The sequence below is a fragment of the Sapajus apella genome, unplaced genomic scaffold (genome assembly GCF_009761245.1).
Source record: "Sapajus apella isolate SASKATOON/1434 unplaced genomic scaffold, GSC_monkey_1.0 scaffold13, whole genome shotgun sequence".
Taxonomy (NCBI): domain Eukaryota; kingdom Metazoa; phylum Chordata; class Mammalia; order Primates; family Cebidae; genus Sapajus; species Sapajus apella.
Window position 1 is genome coordinate 5,199,226 of NW_022436953.1, and position 20,662 is coordinate 5,219,887.

Sequence of the window (20,662 nt, forward strand, 5' to 3'; positions counted from 1 at the left end):
GTGCTGGTTTCAGGCCAGCAGCTCAGCACATGAGCCTCCCTGTGCCTATCCTGCCCTGGGTAATAGTAGAAATCCAGGGTCTTGAGGAATTGAAACCCACCCCTGTGGTATTTGGTCCTTGCTACTGGTGGGTATGACTGCCTGAGAGGCTGGGATATGCATGAGCAATGAACTCCAGGTGGAGGGCACTGTACTGAGATTTAGCAGGACCTGACTTCAATTCAATGACATCCCCACACTGATCCCTTTCCATTAGTTTGCTGCCAACTGAACCAGCTGGCCCACCTAGAATTACCTGGAGCTTCCATCTTTCTCCGGATGTCGTGATGCCCCTTCTAGCCACACCAGCCCCAGGGCCCTCCATGGTGACTTTGTGCCTATGACTCTCTCATCCAGGGCACCACAGGCAGGAAGCTCCCTCCTCTACTCTGCAGTTTCACAAAGGGGGACATCAAACCACTCTATGACTAGCTCTTCAGGTCTTCTTTCCCTAGACAAGATCCAGAAGAAACTACCCCCTCTGCCCCTGACCCTGGGAAAGGAGAAGAGAGAGGTCCCCAGGTCAGCTACAGTTCACGCCATCAGGAGGATCGGCCAGAATGCAGAGCACTATAGTCATGCACCTGAATCTTTCCTCAGGTTATCAAGATCAGGCATCCCCTTTACACCCAGCTGTCCACAGTCAGCCAGAAAAAGAAAAACTCAGAGGCACAAACTTTACTTCTGATTCTTCTTCCCCTAGAAGCATTCAGTGAGTTATAAAGTCCAGAGCCAGAGGACTGCTGCACCGCTGGGAACCAAAAGAATCTGAACTACAAGTTAGCTGCCTCATTTTCCAATCTTCCAGACCTCTCTGTCAGAGAAAACTCCAGATGCAATTACCTTTCACTAAAGAAAGATGTATTTCAGCGGGCCTGTGAATATGCGTCTACCACACACACAACACACAGTAAACCCTGTAGCTACTGGGAACAAATACCCTCCTTTCCCCAAAACCCACCCCCTTACCGAACAGTACACAGTGATTGCTTTCCTTCCAGACTCTCCCTCACCTCTGGGAGAAATGAAGCAAGAAGGGGCAGCTCCTCCATCACAACCCCCCAGAGGCTGCAACTCACTTTACAAATTTGAATCGGTACATTTCATGCAGACTTGGACTAATCCCCCCAAAAACAAACAGGCCACCACAGCAAGCAGAGTTACACAAAATTATATTGTATATTTAATAACAGCTAAGTCAAGTTTCTACACCTATACCACTCATATATTTCCCTAATGACAGAAGCAGGAGAGAAGAGATTAAAACCCAAGTGTCATGGGAAGCCTTCCTGACCACACTCACTCACACGATAGCAAGTGTCCTTTGGAGATGGGGAAAAGGTTCTGCTGAGCACCTTCTTTTTCTTGGAGGGCAATAACCATGGTGTCTGCAAAGGAAGGAGAAGCTATGGGCTCCTCTCCCTTCCCCTCAGGCAAACAGGGTAGGTAGGTCTACAGATTCACTTCACCACATGGCCCCTATGGCTTGCTTGGAGAGGTCCTGAAAGCTGAAGATCTATGTGCATTCACACCCCGGAATGGTGCAAGCATTCACAGCTACCTGAGTGAGCCCAAGCCTCAATCATATGCTGCCTTCTCCCACCCCTCCCTGTCTCAACTCTGGCCTCCAGGAAGAGAGAATATTCACAGATCCCCACAAAGCCTTTTATGGGCCACAGCTACCACCCAAGATGCTGGTGAATAAGGTACAGCAATGACCAGAGGTCTGCTTGTGGTCCTCCTTCAGCACACAGGACATGGCAACAGGCTAGAGACCTGGGTACAAACTACTGCCTCTTCTGCCCTATTCCACATATGGCCCTGCATTGATCTTCTCTGGGCCTGAATTTTTGCCTTTGCCCAGAAGAGAATGACATTCCCCCTTTCTCCCCAACCAGGGACAGCCTAGGTTAAGGCATTTGGTATATAGTCTGGCAATCATTACAGCCATGTGTCTAGGACCCTACCATTGAATAAGGTTCTTGGGGAAGCTGCCATGCATCAAGTGTTCAGTTAATACGCAAGGAGTGAGGTGAAAAGGGTGAGAAGGGGAGAGAGAAAGTCAAAGGGAATGAAGTTAAGTGTTTACTATTTCTACATTTCCTTACACTTTAGTATTTACTGTATTCAGCTGGAAATAATTTTTAAATGGCAATAAAACATATTACACATTTTAAAAAATCTGCTTTTTGGCCAGGCATAGCCCTCACACCTATCATCTCAGCACTTCAGAAGGCCAAGGTGGGAGGATCACTTAAGCCCAACAGTTCAAGGCTGCAGTGAACTATAATTGTGCCACGTACTCCAGACAAGATACTGTCTCAAAAAAAAAAAAAAAAAAAAAAAAAAAGCCTGCTTTTATGTGTTACTCATGGGAAGTTGCTCGGAATTCCATGTGACCTCAGGAGGCTGTATCTCTGAGACCTGTGAGCTGAAGGTATTCCTGCCCCACACTTACACTCAGACATATGCCCCTCCACCCTAGGCATGACTCCCAGCATCTCATTCCTGGGCCATCTTAACCTATTCTTCTGTCAGTCAACCAACAACTCCAGGTGAGACCTCCTCTACAGGAGGAAGGCTTCTTTTCTAAGTCAGGAATCCTAAAAACAAGATTTCCGGTGTTGAACAAGAAAATGGGTAGGAGAGTATGCGGGAGCTGAAGAAAAGGTCCTTGTCTGCCACTTTCCTTTGAGCATGTTGGTTCTCCTTTTGTGTTTTTTGAGTATCTACGTGTGGCTCTAAGCACATAACCAGTATTAAATATCATCCTCCATTACTCTTTACAAATCAAGAACTCAAAGTCAAGGAAGGAAGAAAAGAAGATACTTGGACACAGGACAGATACTTGCTTTTCTCTCAGTCACAAGGACCTCAAATTAAGCCTCTGGATTGAGGTTTCATGTTTCATACAAGTACCTGAGTAGATATATAAGAAGAGAAGGTAGAAAAGTCCCAGCATCAAAGATAAATAAAATGAATAGGTCTCACAAATTATTTTAAATAGAAGAGATAAATTGAGAAAAGAGCTGTGCTAGTTGCCTAACTGTACAGGTTCCTCCTAACTACATAAGGGAGCAACAAGGGGCTGAGAAATTGGCAGGTAAACCAGGAGTACTTGCTCTAGGGCCAGTACACTGGCTGCCTACATCCCCTCATGTTCTCCTTGAGGAGTTGAGGGTCCTATCACATTAATGACACTGACAACCATACTCAACAGGAATGGTGGCAGGGAGGAGAACTAAAGGTCGTCACTGAGGGCAGGAACACTACATGGGGAAGAGAGAATCCTACTGCGTCCCCACCTCAAGAAGACTGTAAAAGAGCAGTGAAACTCCCTGGGGCCAGGAGGAGCCCAGGAGAAGGGTAGAGACTCAACAGCAGCTGAAGACACTAAGCAAATGCTACACCAGGCAAGAGAGGACTCTGGCTGACGTTACATTATAACCCTTTTGGAAGATCACTTGAGACCAGGAGTTCGTAACCAGCCTGGGTGATAAAGGGAAACCCTGCCTCAATATACATAACACACATATATTACAGCCCTTTTAGCTTTTCAGAGTATTAATATTTTCATATAGATAATTTCAGATCACCTTCACAATAATCTAGTAAGGTCTGTAAAGGAAACAGTATTCACATTTAGTATGAGGAAACTGAGGCTGGGAGAGGGAATGATTTGCCTGAGGCCACACTGCTAGTTGAAGGCAAAGCAGAACTCATCTCCTAGACTGCTCTAAAGAACAGACCCTGAGGCTGGGAGGCAGTGTCTTTTAAGACTGAGAAAATGGATTAGTTTATTGAAAGGTTCAAATTCATGGTCACATTGAGAAGAAATGGACCTAATAATGAGGTAAAACCTACTGCAGTATATTCTTTGGGTGAGAGAAAAAGGGGCAGAGATAACACTGGCATACACTCTGGTCATCTAATGTAAAGACAGAATCTCAAACACAAACTACTTTTTAAAAGATTCCCAGATCTCATCTATGGAGTTAGGGGAAGGCCATCTTAAATAATTGTGAGTCAGGAGCTGACAGAGTGAAGGAATCATCCCAAGGCTGAGGTTGGAACATTGCTTGAGCCCAGGAGTTCAAGACCACCCTGGAAAACATCGTGAGATCCCTCTCAAAAAAAAAAAAAAAAAAAAAAAAAAAACATCCCAAGAAGAGGACAGGAAGGCCCTGAAGAAGACTGTGAAGAAAACATAAAGCCCAGGTCTTCACCAAGGATGAGACACATCAAGGACTTAGCAGAGGGTCTGGCACAGAGCAAATGACTAGTAAATGTTAGTTGCTAATAGTAGCAGCAGTCATATACTAGCAGTAGTAATGTTAGAAAGCTAGGTCCGTCCCCAGAGCCAGTCTCCAAGTTGTGGCCAAAAACCCAACCTTAGTTTACTGTGATCATAAATGCTTCCCAATGATGAAGGGAAGACTCTGTCCTCAATCTTTTATTGACACCATCTTCAATAGTTGCTGTGCCCTATTCTGTTAAGAGGTAGCCTAACATTCCAGAGCAGGAGGCTGGAGAAATGTAGGGTAGGGGTGCGGGGCAGAGCCTGTTTGTGTTCTTTGGCCTCAATCCATAAGCAGGAAGCACACAGACCATCTCCCGCCCTGAGAGCTCTCAACCACCACCATCCACTCCAGTCTCCCGAAACCAGCAGAAGTCCACAAGCAACCGCAACCATTAAGACAAAGTCACTAGCACACCTGTCACTTCTCACTGGCCATGGTACTTTCCTTCTATCCAGCCCATGGATGCCCAGGTCTGGCTAATTGGCTTTCAAAAGGGCAGCATTAGGAAGAAAATGAGGAGGAGACAAAGCTCGATGGCTCCATTTTCTACCCTCTGCTCCCACACACTTAGCTTCTCTACTCCCTGCTGGTCTTTCCTTCCCTCTTTCCTACGATTGCTAGAATGATTTGTTTTGAACAGCGACAGGTTTATAGGTTAGCCGACACCTCTGCTCTGTGGAATTTTAATTAACTTCTCCCATCGTCAATATGCTAAGGAACGGGGTCTCCATTCTCTGGGGTCAGCAATGTGTTTCAGGTCCTGCTATATCAGCCGTCAAATTGAAGAATTAATGACGTGGCTAATCGGCTCTAATTCTTAGGAAGAAAAAAATTTGAAAGGGAGTTGTGGAAGGGAGCAGGAGGAGGGGTGCAGGCTCCATGGGGTGAGGAGAAAGAAGCTGAAGGGCCTAAGCAAAGTGGGTAGGGCCAAGTCTCTTATAAAATAAGCGAGTGACTTAAACCTAGTGTTGGAGGGTGGCAGCCCTACAGCTTTCACATTTCCATGTGAGTAGGGAGTGAAGGGTAAAGGAAGTAGATGAAGACCCTAGGAAAATATTGTGGTAGAACAGGTACAACAAAGTCTATGTACCCTGCTGGGAAGGAGAGGGATTGTCTTGGTTCCAGAGGGCCTCAAAAGTGGGAGTCGGATGCAAACCTAACTCGTTCATAGGTAAGGTTAGAGAACTAACAGTCAGGACCAGGTACAGTGGTTCAGTGGGAGGCCGAGATGGGAGGATCACTTGAGGCCAAGAGTTCAAACCCAGCCTGGTCAACATAGAAACACCCCATTTCAAAAAATAAAATAAATAAAAAAAAGAGAGAGATAGAGAGAAGTAACTGTCAGGCCAAAGGCTAGGGTAAATCCATCATCAAAATCTCACACTTCTGCTACAATAATCAATGTCACTACTTCTCCACACACGTCTTTGTTTGAGGACCCAGCTGGATCTGGGCCCCAAGCCTCTCCTGATGACTTAAGTCTGTAAGGGATACTCCAGAGGACATTTTCCAAGGGGAACAAAGCAGACATGTGAGTTGTGAGAGCAAGTTGGATGCTGTCAGCTCCGAGAGGTGGTGAGAGGCCTCTGCTTTGGGAATAAGCCCAGAAGACAACTGTTTCAGAAGGGACACTCCTGGTAACAGCTGGACTCTTTGTCATATTCTTATATATTCATATATTCTTTCCTTAATATTTCTGAGGTTAGATGCTTAGGAAATTCACATTTAGAAGTTTATCTCAATCCCACGCATATATGAAGTGACCTAAACACCTCAAATCTCTGGAGGATTAAAAAATCTCCAAGATGGTGGCTCAAAGCAACCTAGAATACACAAGTGGAAGATTTTCTAGCTCATCTGATCTAGTAAAATAAAAGCATAATTATACAAGAGAAAACCACATCCAAATATGTCTCCCTTACCTGAGTAATGGGCTGATAGCAATGGACCAGACTCGGTCTTCAGTCTGGATGGTGTGTAGGCACTGCCCCAGTCGGCCTGAGGCCAAAGGCCATACCTGGAAACAGGAGAGGAGATGCTCTCATTGGCATTACCTGGGATCAGTGCGGAGGAGAGGTGCTCCAGGAGGGGTGACTATTGGAGGTAGAGAAATGGAGCATCTTTCCTGCCCTGCACACACAGAGCTCAGGTATCAGCAGAGGGCCCCCTGCAGCTTCTGGCTCACCTACCCACCCAGATAGGCCCTAGCTCTCCATCCTAACCACCCTCTTTTACTTCCACTGACAACCCTTACTTACCAGGCAACTTTATATCGGGGAATCAGAAGTTCCACATTCCTCAGCTGAGACTTGACTGAGAAGTAGTGGGTGGGTGGGGCTTGCCTCTTTTGGCAGCTTTCCTATATTTGTGGATTTTCCTTTCTCCTATCTCTCACCAAGATTTTACTCTGGAGAAGCAGGGAGAGGGAGGAAGATCAAGGCACAGTATGGAGGGGACAGCAATAGACTTAGAGAGAGAAGTAAAAAGAAAGATGCAAGGGAAGGAAAGAATGGAAGAAGAAGAGAGACTTCCAAGTGGGAAGGTGGTATGTTGTTGTTTGTTTGCTGATAATGCCCAGGATCCAATACTATTCACGTCAGCAGGGAATTTAGCACCTAGTGTCACCAAAAGTAGCAGAAAAGCTTAACTCTGTTAAGCTTCCATATCTCCTACAGGTTAAAAATATTGCTTGGAGCACATTATCTGGTCCCTATCAGTCAGGAATGTACATTAGCAGCCACTCTGAGCTTAACTCTAATCAACACTCACAGAGCCCTCTCAGCAGTCAGTGCATTTAGACATCTCCCATTAAGCACAGGGCTCCCCCTCACCTCACCCTACTCTAGATGACACACACAGGGACATAAGCCTCTAACCAAACAGAAAGGAAACCTCGAATGTACAGGACTATCCCGAGACAGCAGCCACAAAGGGATCCAGAGGCAGCCAGATGGATCAATGACCTCTTAAGGTCCCAGCAGTGCTATAAGGGGAACACACAAAACTCAGGCAGGACCTTAGAAGGAAGAACTTTAAAGAAAACATTCCTCGAGTTTAAAGGGTAGGTGATGGAGCGGGGGTGGTCCTGCCTTCTTAGGGTCACATGATAACTCTTCCCTATAAAAGGAGAAAGTGTTTCTTAGAGCTTGTGTGTATGATGGGGGTGGGGGATGGGAGGATTGTGTGAGTTACTTTTCCCAACACAGTGAAAAGAAAATAAACGTAACAAGAAGATCCTAAATGAGGAGGGGCAGAAAACAAAGGTAAACACCACAACTTTTCCTGAGTGTCATGATTTGGGCCTACTCTTTGGACTCCATAGTCAGTTCCCTTTGCAATAACTAGATACATTTTCAATGTACTCTTTTAGGCAGCCCAGCTAAGAAGAGAGCTTTGCCTTTTCCCTGACACAAACTCCCTGGGAGGCAGATTCTTGCTGAAAGGGTGAGGAGACACTAAAGACTCCGATCATAAAATCTGTGGGGACAGCCTAGGCCTGAATTCACTAATGTCCTCCACGGAAGGGAAGATTGATTCCTAAATTCTGCAAAAGACAAAATAAGATTCCTGGTCTCCAGGAGTGGCTTAGGAAGCATGCCACCAATTCTGAACATGATCTTAGGAAAGTGACCCTCCTGGCTTGGCCCAGCAGCACATCATCCTCAAACATGAGATTCCATCCTGGCACCTGAGGGACAGGAGTTGACAACAATATGCTGATCCTATCTTTGCCTTCCATGGCCAAATTCAAAACAGATCCATCCCTAGAAAAGATTCAGTGGGAGTAGACATTTATACATTTCTTTTTAAAAGCAGACTGGTGATATGCATCATAACCTTTAAAATGACCAAAGCCTTTAACTCAGTAATTTTGTTGCTGAAAATCTATCCTAAGAAAATAATACTAAAACAAAGAAAAATCTAAATAGTAAAATATTACCTGCAGCCTGCAGTTGCAGAGAAAGCATGCATAGGCTTTGGCATCTGACCAATCTGGATTTGAACCCTAGTTGTTATTATCTTTGATCTTAGGGATAACTTCTTAGCTCCCGTTTCCCCATGTGTCAAATGGGAAATGATGCCTATCTCAGGGTTATAGTGTGGAAAAGCGGAGATAAGTATAAAGCATCTAGCACAGCAGCACAGAATTTGGCAGGTATCAGGCAAACAATAATGGTGGTTCTTATTACAATAAATCTTCCCTTCTAAGCCAGATGTAATCTGATCTCTCCACCCTCTAAACTTTCTGGCTCTTTCCCTAGAGCTTTATACTTCACAGTCCCAGCCACTTTCAATCAGCTGCATGGCCAGGTACACACATCTCATCTCACCCTAAGGATAAAAGGCTGTGTCTCCTTTACCTCTGAAGAGGCCAGGTGCCTCACACACAGTAGGCACTCGTAAGAAAGAATAGAGAAATAAAGGAGGAAATGAAGGAATGGTTAGTACCAGCCCAGGCTCATTAAGAACATAAGTTACCATCTGTTCATATCTCAAGGTGGGGCTGGCCCCACTAAAGCCCAGAGACACAATCCAAGCTAAGTAAGTCACAGTAAATGTGAAACTGGGCTTGTGGGCAGGGGAAGGAATAGGGTTCTCTGGACAGTCCCTAGTTCCGATGTCTTGCAAAGAGATTGTTTTACTTCCCTTTACCCCATAAAATAAATCTCTTTCCTAAAATACAGTGTATATTCGGAGAACTCCCCAAAAATAGATGGTTACAGGCAAATATTGTAATTCTTATGAAGGTTCAGGTGTATTAGAAGCCTGGAGAAGCAGCTGTAGAGTTTCAGATGCCACTGAAAAGAAATGATGTTTCAGTTATAAAAGACAAACTGGGTACACTGATGTGGAAATGGCTCAGGATAACAAAGATGGCTGGATGCAAAGATAACAACAGAGAGGAGGGAAACCCAGGCAGCATCTGGAGAGCCAGGAAAGACAAGTTGGCAGAGAGGTCACAGGGGAGCCACAAAACAGCTGACCAGCTTTCAGGACCAGAGAAGAGGGTTCTGTCACTGACCTAAAAGAAATCCTCAGAAGGAAGAAGATGGACTGTGGTGACAATTTTAGAAGGAAGTATCTATGTTAGATCTTTTAAAAAATCTAAGATACTAAATAGGGCTAAATCAGTACTTAAACATGAAACTAACCCAATACCTCAAATAAATTTGCTATTATTCTTTACCTGGAAGCAATCCATGCCCTCAAATTGCTACCTGTGGTTATAAAGCTTGGATTTATACTGCTCTGGGTATCAGACCACGGAGAACAGAAGAAAGAGGTGTCACTGAAAAGGAGGAACTTGGGGAAGCCTGAAGCCATGACAGGAAGATGCTAGAATAAGACAGGAATACCTAGGTCACACATGCCACAGAAGATTTCTATGCAAATTGGCTTTTAAGCAGTATAACAGGTTTAGGCCAGGATCTTTTCAAGGAATGGTACAAAGACAGTGACCAATCAGAAGCCTAAGTATGAAGAAAGGTAATAGAAAGCAAATGACAGGAAATTCAGTTTCGTGTTGGTTCAAAAGAGTTGCTGGATTTTTCTCAAGCTTTCTGTGCTTCTGTTCATTCTCTCTGACGGAGTTCAAAATAAGGAAGAAAATAGTAAAGGGAGGAGAAACTTCCATAAAAAGAAGAGAACATATTTAGCCCTTCTTTTTACATAAATTAGCAATATTTCTATATGGATGTGTAATTACCAGAGGGTACATGTAGTCAGAGAAGTTTCTGAGTAAAGATTGCAATTTCCCTCTCCTGAGTCCTCTCCCTATGTGTTTTAGAGGCCCATTTGCTGACACACCAGTAAGCATTTTGCTCCTGTTAGCACAATGGAACCTAGATACTAGGAAATACACAAGACACTATTGGGCCTCCTGCACCACCAACTGAATTGTCAGCAAAGTTCCTGCAGCAACCCTAAAGGACCAGGCCTGTGCAGGCCCTGGCTAGGGCTGTTGGACACAGGCCTGGAGAAAGATTTCTCTGTCTCCCAGGTGGGAGCCTATCTGACCCAGACATAGAAGAGTCCATGAAGTAAGGATCATGCTATTTATCAGCCTCACTTTCTTTTATGCTTTGGTGGGTATCTGTGGACCGGGCAATTTGGCAAAGATGCAACAAACACCACCCCTCTCTCATCGTCTCTACTGCTTACTGACCACATCACTCTCCAGAGAAGCAGTGAAAACACATTTTAATTATCAGCCTGATTGTTTATAAACAAGGTGGTGAAAAATTAACCTCCCTAAACAGAGAGCAAGCAAAAGGAGGGAGATTTTAAAATAAAATATTAGGGTCAGAACTCAACCCACAAACTTGACGAAACGCAACTCAGGGAGGAAAAGCTGCCAGGTCCTCTGTTTTTGAGTTCACGCCACATTGCAAGTGAGTGGCAACCTTCCCAGCCACTGTCCACTCCTTTCCCAGTCCAGCTGGCGAGGACAACGATTGGCATGGCAAGCTGCATGCCAGAGGCACATAAGTGAGTCCTTTATTGTGTCATTTTCTCCCCTGCCCCCAGCCAATGCTCTCAGCCAATCCTGGGACTCAGGGCTCTATCCACCCCACTCCCTATAGAGAGGACGGAGTAATAGCATGTAAGGGGGAGACCACCTCACCTTGGCCGTCCTGTCCCTGGAGCCACTCACAATGATGCCCCCTTTGCAATCCACACAGTTCACCTCCTGTTCATGAGCCGAGTACTTGACAGTGAAGGTGCTGTGAATCTTGTGAATGCCAATCTTCCCATCTCTAGGAGAGAAATAAGGAGCCGACCCCCCAAAAACCAATTATTCTCTCTGTAGGAACAGAACAACTCTCCAGAAACAGCCCAAGTCTCCAATGACATCCAAATTTGCTAAGCATTAGGCAATTCAGCCCAGTAAGGTGCTGAGTTTCTAGATACCTTTACTTCTTCAGCACACTTGGGGCTGAACAGAGCTGAGAGACAAAATAAATTTTCCCCTGGAGAAGATCAAAACCAGCTTCACTTTTTATTAGAAGCTCTTACTGTTTTCCTTCTCCAGCTAACCCTATTAACTGTTTTTGGTAAAATCCCTCTGCTTTAAATGGAAAACACTTCTGGTCTCCCTCCTCATCTTTTTGGAGTTAAGACAGAAAAGTCAGAGGCAGGCAGAATGTCCCTGAAGAATAAGATGGAAAAGGGTGGAAAGAAAAACCTGCAGCACTTACCCTCCTGCACTGACAATATGTGAGTTGGCCAGCACAAAGTGGCAAACGTCCTCATCATGCCCAGCAAAGACTCCCAGAGGCCGACGGTTCAAGCTGGCACCATCTGGACGGAACTGGTAGGCCAGGATGAAATTAGCCTGAGATATGTACAGAGAATCATCCTCTAGCTGCATCCAAGGCATCTGACTGAAATGATGGAAAAGAAAATTTAAAAGTTATCAAGATACAGTATGAAAACTCAACTCCAATCTTTGAACAGACTAACCAATCCCCAACTTAGCAAGGATAACCAACAAGGCTAATTATCTATACTTGATACTCTCCTTCAAAATTACCTACCCCTCAGCTACCCTCAGAAAACTAGAGTGACTGAGTTTTGTGGTGATCTAATCTTCCTTGGACTTTCTTAAAGATTCAAAATTGAAAGACCAACTAAATACCACTTTAATTGGAGAATACTTAATGTTTCAATTACTGGCTACCTGGACTTCTCATGGGTAGTCAGAGCTTACAAAATTCAATGGTCAAGAGGTAAGAAGGGTCAAAAAAAAAATCTTCAGCCAGGAACAGTGGCTCATGCCTGTAATCCTAGAACTTTGGGAGGCCGAGGCAGGTGGATCACCTGAGGTCAGGAGTTCAAGACCAGCCTGACCAATATGATGAAACCCTGTCTTTACTAAAAATACAAAAATTAGCTGAGCATAGTGGCACACCTGTAATCCAAGCTACTCAGAAGGCTGAGGCAGGAGAATACTTGAACTCGGGAGGCGGAGCTTGCAGTGAGCCAAGATGGTGCTACTGCACTCCAGCCTGGGAAACAGAGGGAGACTCTATCTCAAAAAAAAAAAATCTTCTAGCCAGGTGAAATAGCTTTCTTTCATTCTGCATCTTCACTGATTTAAAGTATAAGTGGGAAGTTTCAAGGTTCTAGGACTCCCATACATACCTCTTTCACAATAGATCAGTTAAAGTATGATGGAGAAAAGAGTAGAATAAACCCTGGGAAGCCCCATTCTCTTGTTCTGTTAGACCTACGGGGCCATTTATAAGTGAAAGGAATAAAGCCATTTAGGAAAGGATGCTAAAGTACTGATTAGATACCCAGATCCTCACAGGGATATCTACATTTCTGTATTAGAGAGTAAGTGTGGCAATGGAAAAACACAGCCCCAGAGCATTCTGCTACAGTTCAGGGGCTACAGAAAAAGTCAGCTCTCACAGGCAACTGATAAGAGAAATCCACAAATAGTTAAAGATTCCCTCTACAATCTGACAGGAGAAAGAAAGGCTAAAGCCACAGGCAAGTCCTGTGGCAGGGAATGAGCCTTAAGAAGAAAGAAAACTCTGTCAGATCCTAGCCTCTCTGGTGGAAACTAAGCCCCTTTCCCAAGGTGGACATCCCACCCATCCTATTCTACATAGAGGTCCTGGAGTTACCAGGTCCCAAGAAAAGTACAGGGACAGCTGATTCATCCCCATGAACAGAGCCACCATCTCCTATTGCCAAGCCTGTCTGAGCAAACTGGGTTGTGTTTCTTCCCCAGACTCAATACAAGCGTCATGGGAATGTGGAAAAGTTCTGCAAATTGACTTGACGGGCCATTAAATGCAGCTTAGACTTTGTAGTAACTGAGTTTCTGCTCATGAGGTTTTTACAAGTGTGTGCATATATTACACGGAACATGTGTAGAGTGTGTACAGATGCCTGCTTTCTCACTCATTATGCACATTCTTCTTCAACACCCCCTTGCGTGAGTGTGTGGTATACTCAAGCAGGCAACAAACAGAGAGGGTGGGAATTTTTGTGTTTAGAGCCATCTGGTAAACAGCCATTTGCCTAGGACAAGAAACCAGGTTCATGCCAGGTGAACAGTGGAGAATCCCAGGGCAGCCTGGTAACTGTTCTGTGTTTATTTGCCAAACTGTTTGAAACTTGCCCCAAATGGCAAATGTGGGAAGCAGAGGGTAAAGACCTTCATCATAAAAACCCATCTTTCTCTCCTGTAGTTTCTTTACCATCACCACCACCACCACTACCCATTACCACATAATTCACAGCATCTGATGCCAGTGAAACCAGTGGAAACTGGACACAAGCAAGAAAGAAAGGTTCATCAGATGAGGAGGACTGCCTGTGTCTTCCGCACAGGTACAAGTCATTCCAATATGTGGACTCCCGATTTTCCCTAACCATTGCAACCAATCAACAAGGAGTAATTTTTTGGTAGGGAGTCAAATAATAACTATGAAATCATTTAGCATCAATGAAGCATAAAAATTGGTGGCATTAGCAGTGCCACAGGCATTTTCTAAATTTCCTGACACTTGCTCTAAGCTCTAACTCCTGTAACACATGTATCCAAACCTTTAGATCCTACCCTTCCTTTTAATATAGTAGGGGAGAGGACTCAAGGAAGCTAAGAATGAAGAAGTAACTCCATAAAGTAGAAGATTTAAAGAAAAATATTTGTAAAATAAGATGAATTGGGACCTTGATTTCATTTATTTCCTTTGATGGTGAAAGTTAACAGAGGTTACCTCTGAGTGGTGGAGTTACAAGTTAGTTTTATTTTCTTCTTTAGAATTTTCTTTTTCTTCAAATTTCTATGATAAACATTGATTTATTTATAATCATAAAAAATGTCATTTGTTAAAGTACATTTCTTATATTCCCTCATTGAAATGTAAAAAAAGTTGTCCTGATGCCCCCTTTGTGGTGTTCAAAGGCTCACCAGTGCCACGTCACCCAAGATAGCCCCATTAGCCTCTAGGTAGGACCAGATTTTTTACTTTCCATTATGCTTTTATGTCCCAGGTAGCTTCAAAAAAGTCAAGAGGCTACTTGCCTGCATCTCCACTTCAGCAGAATCCCCTCTCGGCAGCGCCCCAGTCTCCAGTTCTGAGACACCTTCACCCGTTCCTTCACTGGGACACTGGTCATCCTATGTCCAGACAGAACAGATAATCCAATCACTACAACTTATTGCCAAGCACAGAAAATTCAGGGCATTCAGAATACAAGTAAACAGTTTAGGAGACCAGGAAGGAGTAACTGTTCTCTCTCCATACTTGACTAACCAAGAAAGCCAAGGAGAAAAGCCTGTCCTTTAAACGATTAAAAATGTACACAGTGATGTCAAATCAATCGAATGGAGAATGGATGACAATTAATCCTGGAACCACTGGATATCCAGATGGAAAAAAAAAAAAATGAAATGAACCCTGACCCCTACCTCACACCATACAGGAAAAGTAATTCAAAACAGATCATAAACTTAAAATCTAAAACTATAAAGCTGCCAGGAGAAAAATATATAAAAATATCTTTCTAAGAAGGCAGACACAGACTTCTTAGGACACAGAAAGCAATAACAGAAAAATCCAATAAATCAGACTCATCAACTCCAAAATCTCCGTTCACCAAAGTGAATACACAAACTGTAGTCTGGGAGAAGATTCACAGAATGTATATCTGACAAAGAGTTTGTACCCTGATGAGGAAGTCTTCTGTGTATCTGTTCATATATTTTTGGAAGACCAGGAAGAAACTCTCCAATATTGTTGGTGGGAAAGCAAAACAGTACAGCCATTTTGGGAAAAGGTCTGGCAGTTTATTATAAATCTAAACATATATGTACTCTATGACCTAGCAATAACCTTAGAAAAACAAAAAGACTTACATAAGGATGTTCATAGGAACTTTAGTTATAATAGCCCAAAGTGGTAAACAGCCCAGGCATCCAGGAGAATGGATAAACACACTAGGGTAGGTTCATGCAATGGGATACTACTCAGCAAAAAAAGGAAAGAAGTACTGATACACATTGTAATATGGATGAATCACAGAAACATCATGTTGAATAAAATAAATCTTACACAAAAGAGATCATAATGTATGATTTCATTTACATGAAGCTTGAGAAGAGAGACAACTAACCTATGGTGAAAAAAATCAGAACAGTGATTACCACCAGGGTAGGGCTGGAGACTAACTAGGAAAGAACACATGGAAACTTTCTGAGGTAATATTTTATATTTAAGTCTTGAAGGGGTTTGGGTTATAAAAATATATATGCATTTGTCAGAAATGCATCAAATGTGCAGGATGTGGTGGCTCACAACTGTAATCTCAACACTTTGGGAGGCTAAGATGGGAGGATCACTTGAGCCCAGGAATTTGGGGTTACAGTGAGCAGTGATTCCACCATTGCACTCCAGCTTAGGAAACAGAATAAGACCCCCTCTCTAATTATACAAAAAAGAAAAGAAATACCTCAAATGATATACAAGATTTGTGCAGTTCACTCAAATATAAATTCATTGTATATATATTTTTCTTAAAAAAAAAAAACCCATAAACTAATATACTCTAGTCAATGATATGCATGCACACTGAAGACTTTAGGGGTAAATATTCTGATATCTGTAACTTATTTTGAAATGCATGATAAAGCAAATATAGCCGAATATTAATTATAGACTCTAGATGGTGAATATGTAAGTGTTCATGGTACAATTAATTCATTCAAGTTTTCTATGCGTTTTAAATTCTTCAAAACATTGGCGAGCGAGTGTCAATAGTACTTTCTGGGTGAGCTGAATTAACAGCAGTAAGAGAAGAAGAGAGCACACAGGCAGCAGGTATAGCACCATTTGGGGATGGGTTAATAGGCAATAGGGAAAAGAAGGTACACTGGTTGGGACACAGAGTGATAACTGCCATGTCTGCCTGGAAATTCGCTGGCCAGGGAGAAATACACTCATTTCTTCCAGCCTCTACTTATACCTTCACATTTACCACCTTTTACTAAAAGCCAGCAAGCAAGTCCAGCTTTCAAGATTCTAACGGACATAGGTTAGAAAGAATGATTTTGGCAGGCAGAGAGAAGATACTTAATTTACTTCTAGCTAAATAATATTCTGCCTCCCCAGTGTTATTTATTTGTATAGAATTATTTTTGGTTAATAAAGTAATAAATACATAGGATAAAAAAGAAAACACAGATAATATGAAAGTTTAACAACTGTAAAAGTGAGTCTTTCTTGAAACCCCTAGCCAAGACTTTCTCCCTCTCTAGAGGCAGCTATGTATTCACTGTAGTAAGTATATATGCATGTTGCCCAGGCTAGTCTCCAACACCCAGCCTCAAGCAATCCTCCTGCCTTGGCCTCCCAAAGTGCTAGCATTACAGGCATGAGTCACCACACCTGGCCAACTGAATACTATTTTTAAATGATATAGAATGTTATAAATCTCTCTGGATCATGATTCCAATTATAATTTATTTAACCAACATTTAATGTGGTGCTTACAATATGTCAGGTACTGTTTTCATTTGCCCAATACCTTATGCATATCAATAAGTGTTGATAAAGAGCAATTATATATATATATTTATTTATTTATTTATTTATATGTATGTATATTTTGAGACAGAGTGTCACTCTGTCACCCAGGCTGGAGTGCAGTAGCACAATCTCAGCTCCCTGAAACCTCCGCCTAGTGATTCTCTGCCTCAGCCTCTGAAGTAGCTGGGACTACAGGTGCCTGCCAACATGCCCGGCTAATTTTCTGTATTTTTAGTAGAGGCTAGATTTCATTATGTTGGCCGGGCTGGTCCTGAACTCCTGACCTGGTGATCCACCTGCCTCAGCCTCCCAAAGTGGTGGGAATTATATTTCTAATAAGTGCATTCCTAGGAAGCATATTCTGTTCAATCAGAAATAAGCAATAAGCAACTGTCTTTGATTTTAAAAAAAGAAAGCAAGAAATGGCCCAAACTGATATGAATTTAAGATATAACAAACAGAAAACTGGAAACCAAGGAAAAAAATCACTTTAATAAGTGCCATTAGGTTTGTAAAGCACATTCCTGACTTTTATTAAAAGGAAAAGAGAGAGGGAATAAGAATATGCATGGCTAGAAAGAACACTGAAAGGGTAAAATAAAACACCCATAGTTAACTGCAGATAGCCAACTTTGAGTGTTTCTATTTTCTCCTTTATACTTTTACATATTTTCTAATTTTTCTTTTTTTCAAATTTTTTAATTTCAATAGCTTTAGGGTACAAGTGGTTTTTGGTTACAGGGATGAATTGTATAATGGTGAAGTCTGGACTTTTGGTATACCAGTCACCTGAATAGCGACATTGTATGCAACAGGTAATTTTTCATCACTCTGCCTGCTCCCACCTTCCTCCCTTCTGAGTCTCCAATGTCTATTACACCACTCTGTATGCCTGTGTGTACCCATGGCTTAGCTCCCACTTATAAGTTGAGAACATGCAGTATTGGTTTTCACTCCTGCATTACTTCATTTAGGATAATGGCCTCCGATTCCATCCAAGTTGCTGCAAAAGACATTATTTCATTCCTTTTTATGGCTGAGTAATATTCAAATACTCATTAAAATAGTAATAATAAATGCTGTTGATAACTGAATATCAATAGAGCAAAAAACTGATTTAGACTGTCATCTCATACCACAATAAATTCCAAAAAATATGATTGTGAATTTAAAAGTTTAACTAGAAGAAAACAAAACATATACATATTTCAATGAAGAACAGAGATAATTTCCCAACTGAAATGGAATAGAAATTATTCTATTGAAACAATAGAAATGTATCAATTATAAAGTATTTGAGTTTAGTGCTATTAAATTTGAAATGCTACATAAAGGGAAAAAAGATTAAAAGCAACACAGAGTAACAGGGTAGGGAAAAATTTTTAACTAACACTATAGATGTAAGTTTTATCTCTAAAACTTTTAGGGAGCTAATAAAAATCTATCGAGATAAAACCCTGTCTCCAATATCCTATCATCCATGTCTGACAGAGGATAAGGACAGTCACGCAGTGTTCACTCATGGTAAAACAATGGAGGAACATCCTACAAGAATGGTTTACAGGCATGTACCTTAAAACAATTTTTAAAGTACCACCTCACATCTATTAGGCAGAAAAAGCTGACACTAGCTTTAATTTGACAGAAGAGTGTGGATTTGGTTACGTGTTGCTTATAGCACATTAAACTGGTACAGTCTTTCAGAAAGGAATTCTGTTAAGACAAAAGTCATTAAATGACAGCTGATGCTCTAGCATTTCTAGTTTGAGCACTATATCATGAAGAAATAATTCAAAAGAAAAAATTTTTACAAAGGTATTTATAGCTGCAGCTATATATTAGAGCTAAAATCTGGAAATAGCCCGAAGGTTTGTCTGTGGGGGAGAATAGTCTACCAATGCAATGGAATATACTGCCACTAGAAATGACAAATGAGAGGGCTGCAAAACATTTCAGCAACAACTATAGCAAGTAATGATATTTTTTAAACTAAGTTAAATTTATAAAGGTAGAGGTGGGGAGACACAACATAAAATTATGTCTCCATAAATAACAGGTCCAGGCCAAGCACTGTGGCTCAAGACTGTAATCCCAGCACTTTGGGAGGCCAAAGTAGGTGGATCACATGAGGTTAAGAGTTCAAGACCAGCCTGGCCAACATGGTGAAACCCTGTCTCTACTAAAAATACAAAAATTAGCCAGGCATGGTGGCGGGCGCCTGTAATCCCAGCTACTTGGTAGGCTGAGGCAGGAGAATTGCTTGAGCCGGGGAGGCAGAGGTTGCAGTGAGCCAAGATTGCACCACTGCACTCCAGCCTGGGCGACAAGAGCAAAACTCCATTTCAAAAAAAGAAATAATAATAACTGGTCTAAAGATGTTAATAGATGGTACTTTACCAAGTCAGCAATTGTTGAAAATATATCACATAATTGTTGATAGTTATGTCTTCCTATTTACCTCTAACTAAAAAGCAGATTAAATAAAATTGAAAAAGCACAGAAGGCAGACTCAGGAAACTGGGATCTATATCCCAATTCTACAGCTTACTAATTATACAACACAGGTAACTAACGTCTCTAATTATCCATTTCTTCACCTATAAAATGAGGATAATATTTCACACGATTGTTTTTAAAAATGACACCTAAAACAAAGTACAGTATGTTATAAATCACTATGAAAAAGGTTATCTTTACGTAAATATAGGTAGTAGATAATAGCCATTAATGGTGTCATCACTAACATGACTCTAATAATCACTCATTTTTCTAATTAGTTTAGTTATAACTATTAGAAATTGTTCCTCCAATATCAAACATTTGTTATCTTTCAGGCTGAACAATTAGGATTTGGCTATACACATGTTAAGACTAAAATCTTTTACTGAATTCTTCTAATGGGTGAAGGTAGTCCCTGGTTTTAAATCACTAGAGAGCTACTTACACTACCAAACTGCTACTGAGGACAGTAAAAAATACTTAACAGGATGGGTCAAAGGTACTGAACTCTAAATGGGGAGGAAAAAAAAAAAAAAGACTTCCCTGTCTACTCTTATCTGCAAATCCCTCCCAGATATAAAGGCAAAGACTGCTTACAGTTATATCACTTCTCTCGAATTTAGTCTAAAATTAATAAGTGGTGATGAAACTAAAAAGGGAATATTCTAGATCATAGCAGGGAGAAAAGAAAAGCAAAAGAATGGACATATTTCCTGAATTAAAATAAGGACAGCACTTCTCTCATCTCCCTGGTCACTTAACTGCCATGTGACACTACTAAGGGTCAAAACACTCCCCTGAGGGCTTGATCATAGCACCAAGAAGCTTTCAAAGTTGAACTTTAGAAGCTGCTACCAAACAGCAGGTGCAAGCATCCTCTCCCAAGATGAACATCATAATCAAAATACTTGGCTGTAGTCCTTCAAATTTAGACTTTGAAAAAAAAATTCTCTTTGGCTTTGACTTGAAAAAGCTCTTCTTGGTTAAAAACAACTTAACAGCTCAGCTTTTTCAACTCTTTTGTCTAACCATCTTGAATGGTTAGTTTCCCTATCTGTTGGCCAAATCATAGCTACACTTTCATTGGCTTCTGCTCCTGAAAAATCTAAAGGAATTTTAAAAATATCTCCTTCCCCTGAAAACAAGTATCCCTCCCTCCCTGTGGGAATATGTCACTGTCCAGTCAAAGGGGGTCAGTAGAACAAGGCGGCAGAAGAAAAGTACCTGAGAAGACAGGAGCAGATGCCCCTTGGAATTCACCAGGGACCCTTGCTC

General features: G+C 42.0%; 1 protein-coding gene across 7 annotated transcripts in view; it reads right to left on the bottom strand.

The window, feature by feature from the left end:
- FBXW4 (F-box and WD repeat domain containing 4) overlaps positions 1-20,662 on the bottom strand; it is an 84,341-nt gene that overhangs the window by 51,724 nt on the left and 11,955 nt on the right. For all 7 annotated transcript variants that reach the window (XM_032281376.1, XM_032281369.1, XM_032281371.1 and 4 more), the window contains exons 2-5: positions 14,386-14,481; positions 11,540-11,725; positions 10,966-11,098; positions 6,263-6,357 (exon numbers count right to left, since the gene is read on the bottom strand). In XM_032281376.1, coding sequence (XP_032137267.1) covers positions 6,263-6,357; positions 10,966-11,098; positions 11,540-11,725; positions 14,386-14,480 — 509 coding nt within the window. In that variant the 5' untranslated portion in view covers position 14,481. The remainder of the gene's footprint in view (positions 1-6,262; positions 6,358-10,965; positions 11,099-11,539; positions 11,726-14,385; positions 14,482-20,662) is intronic.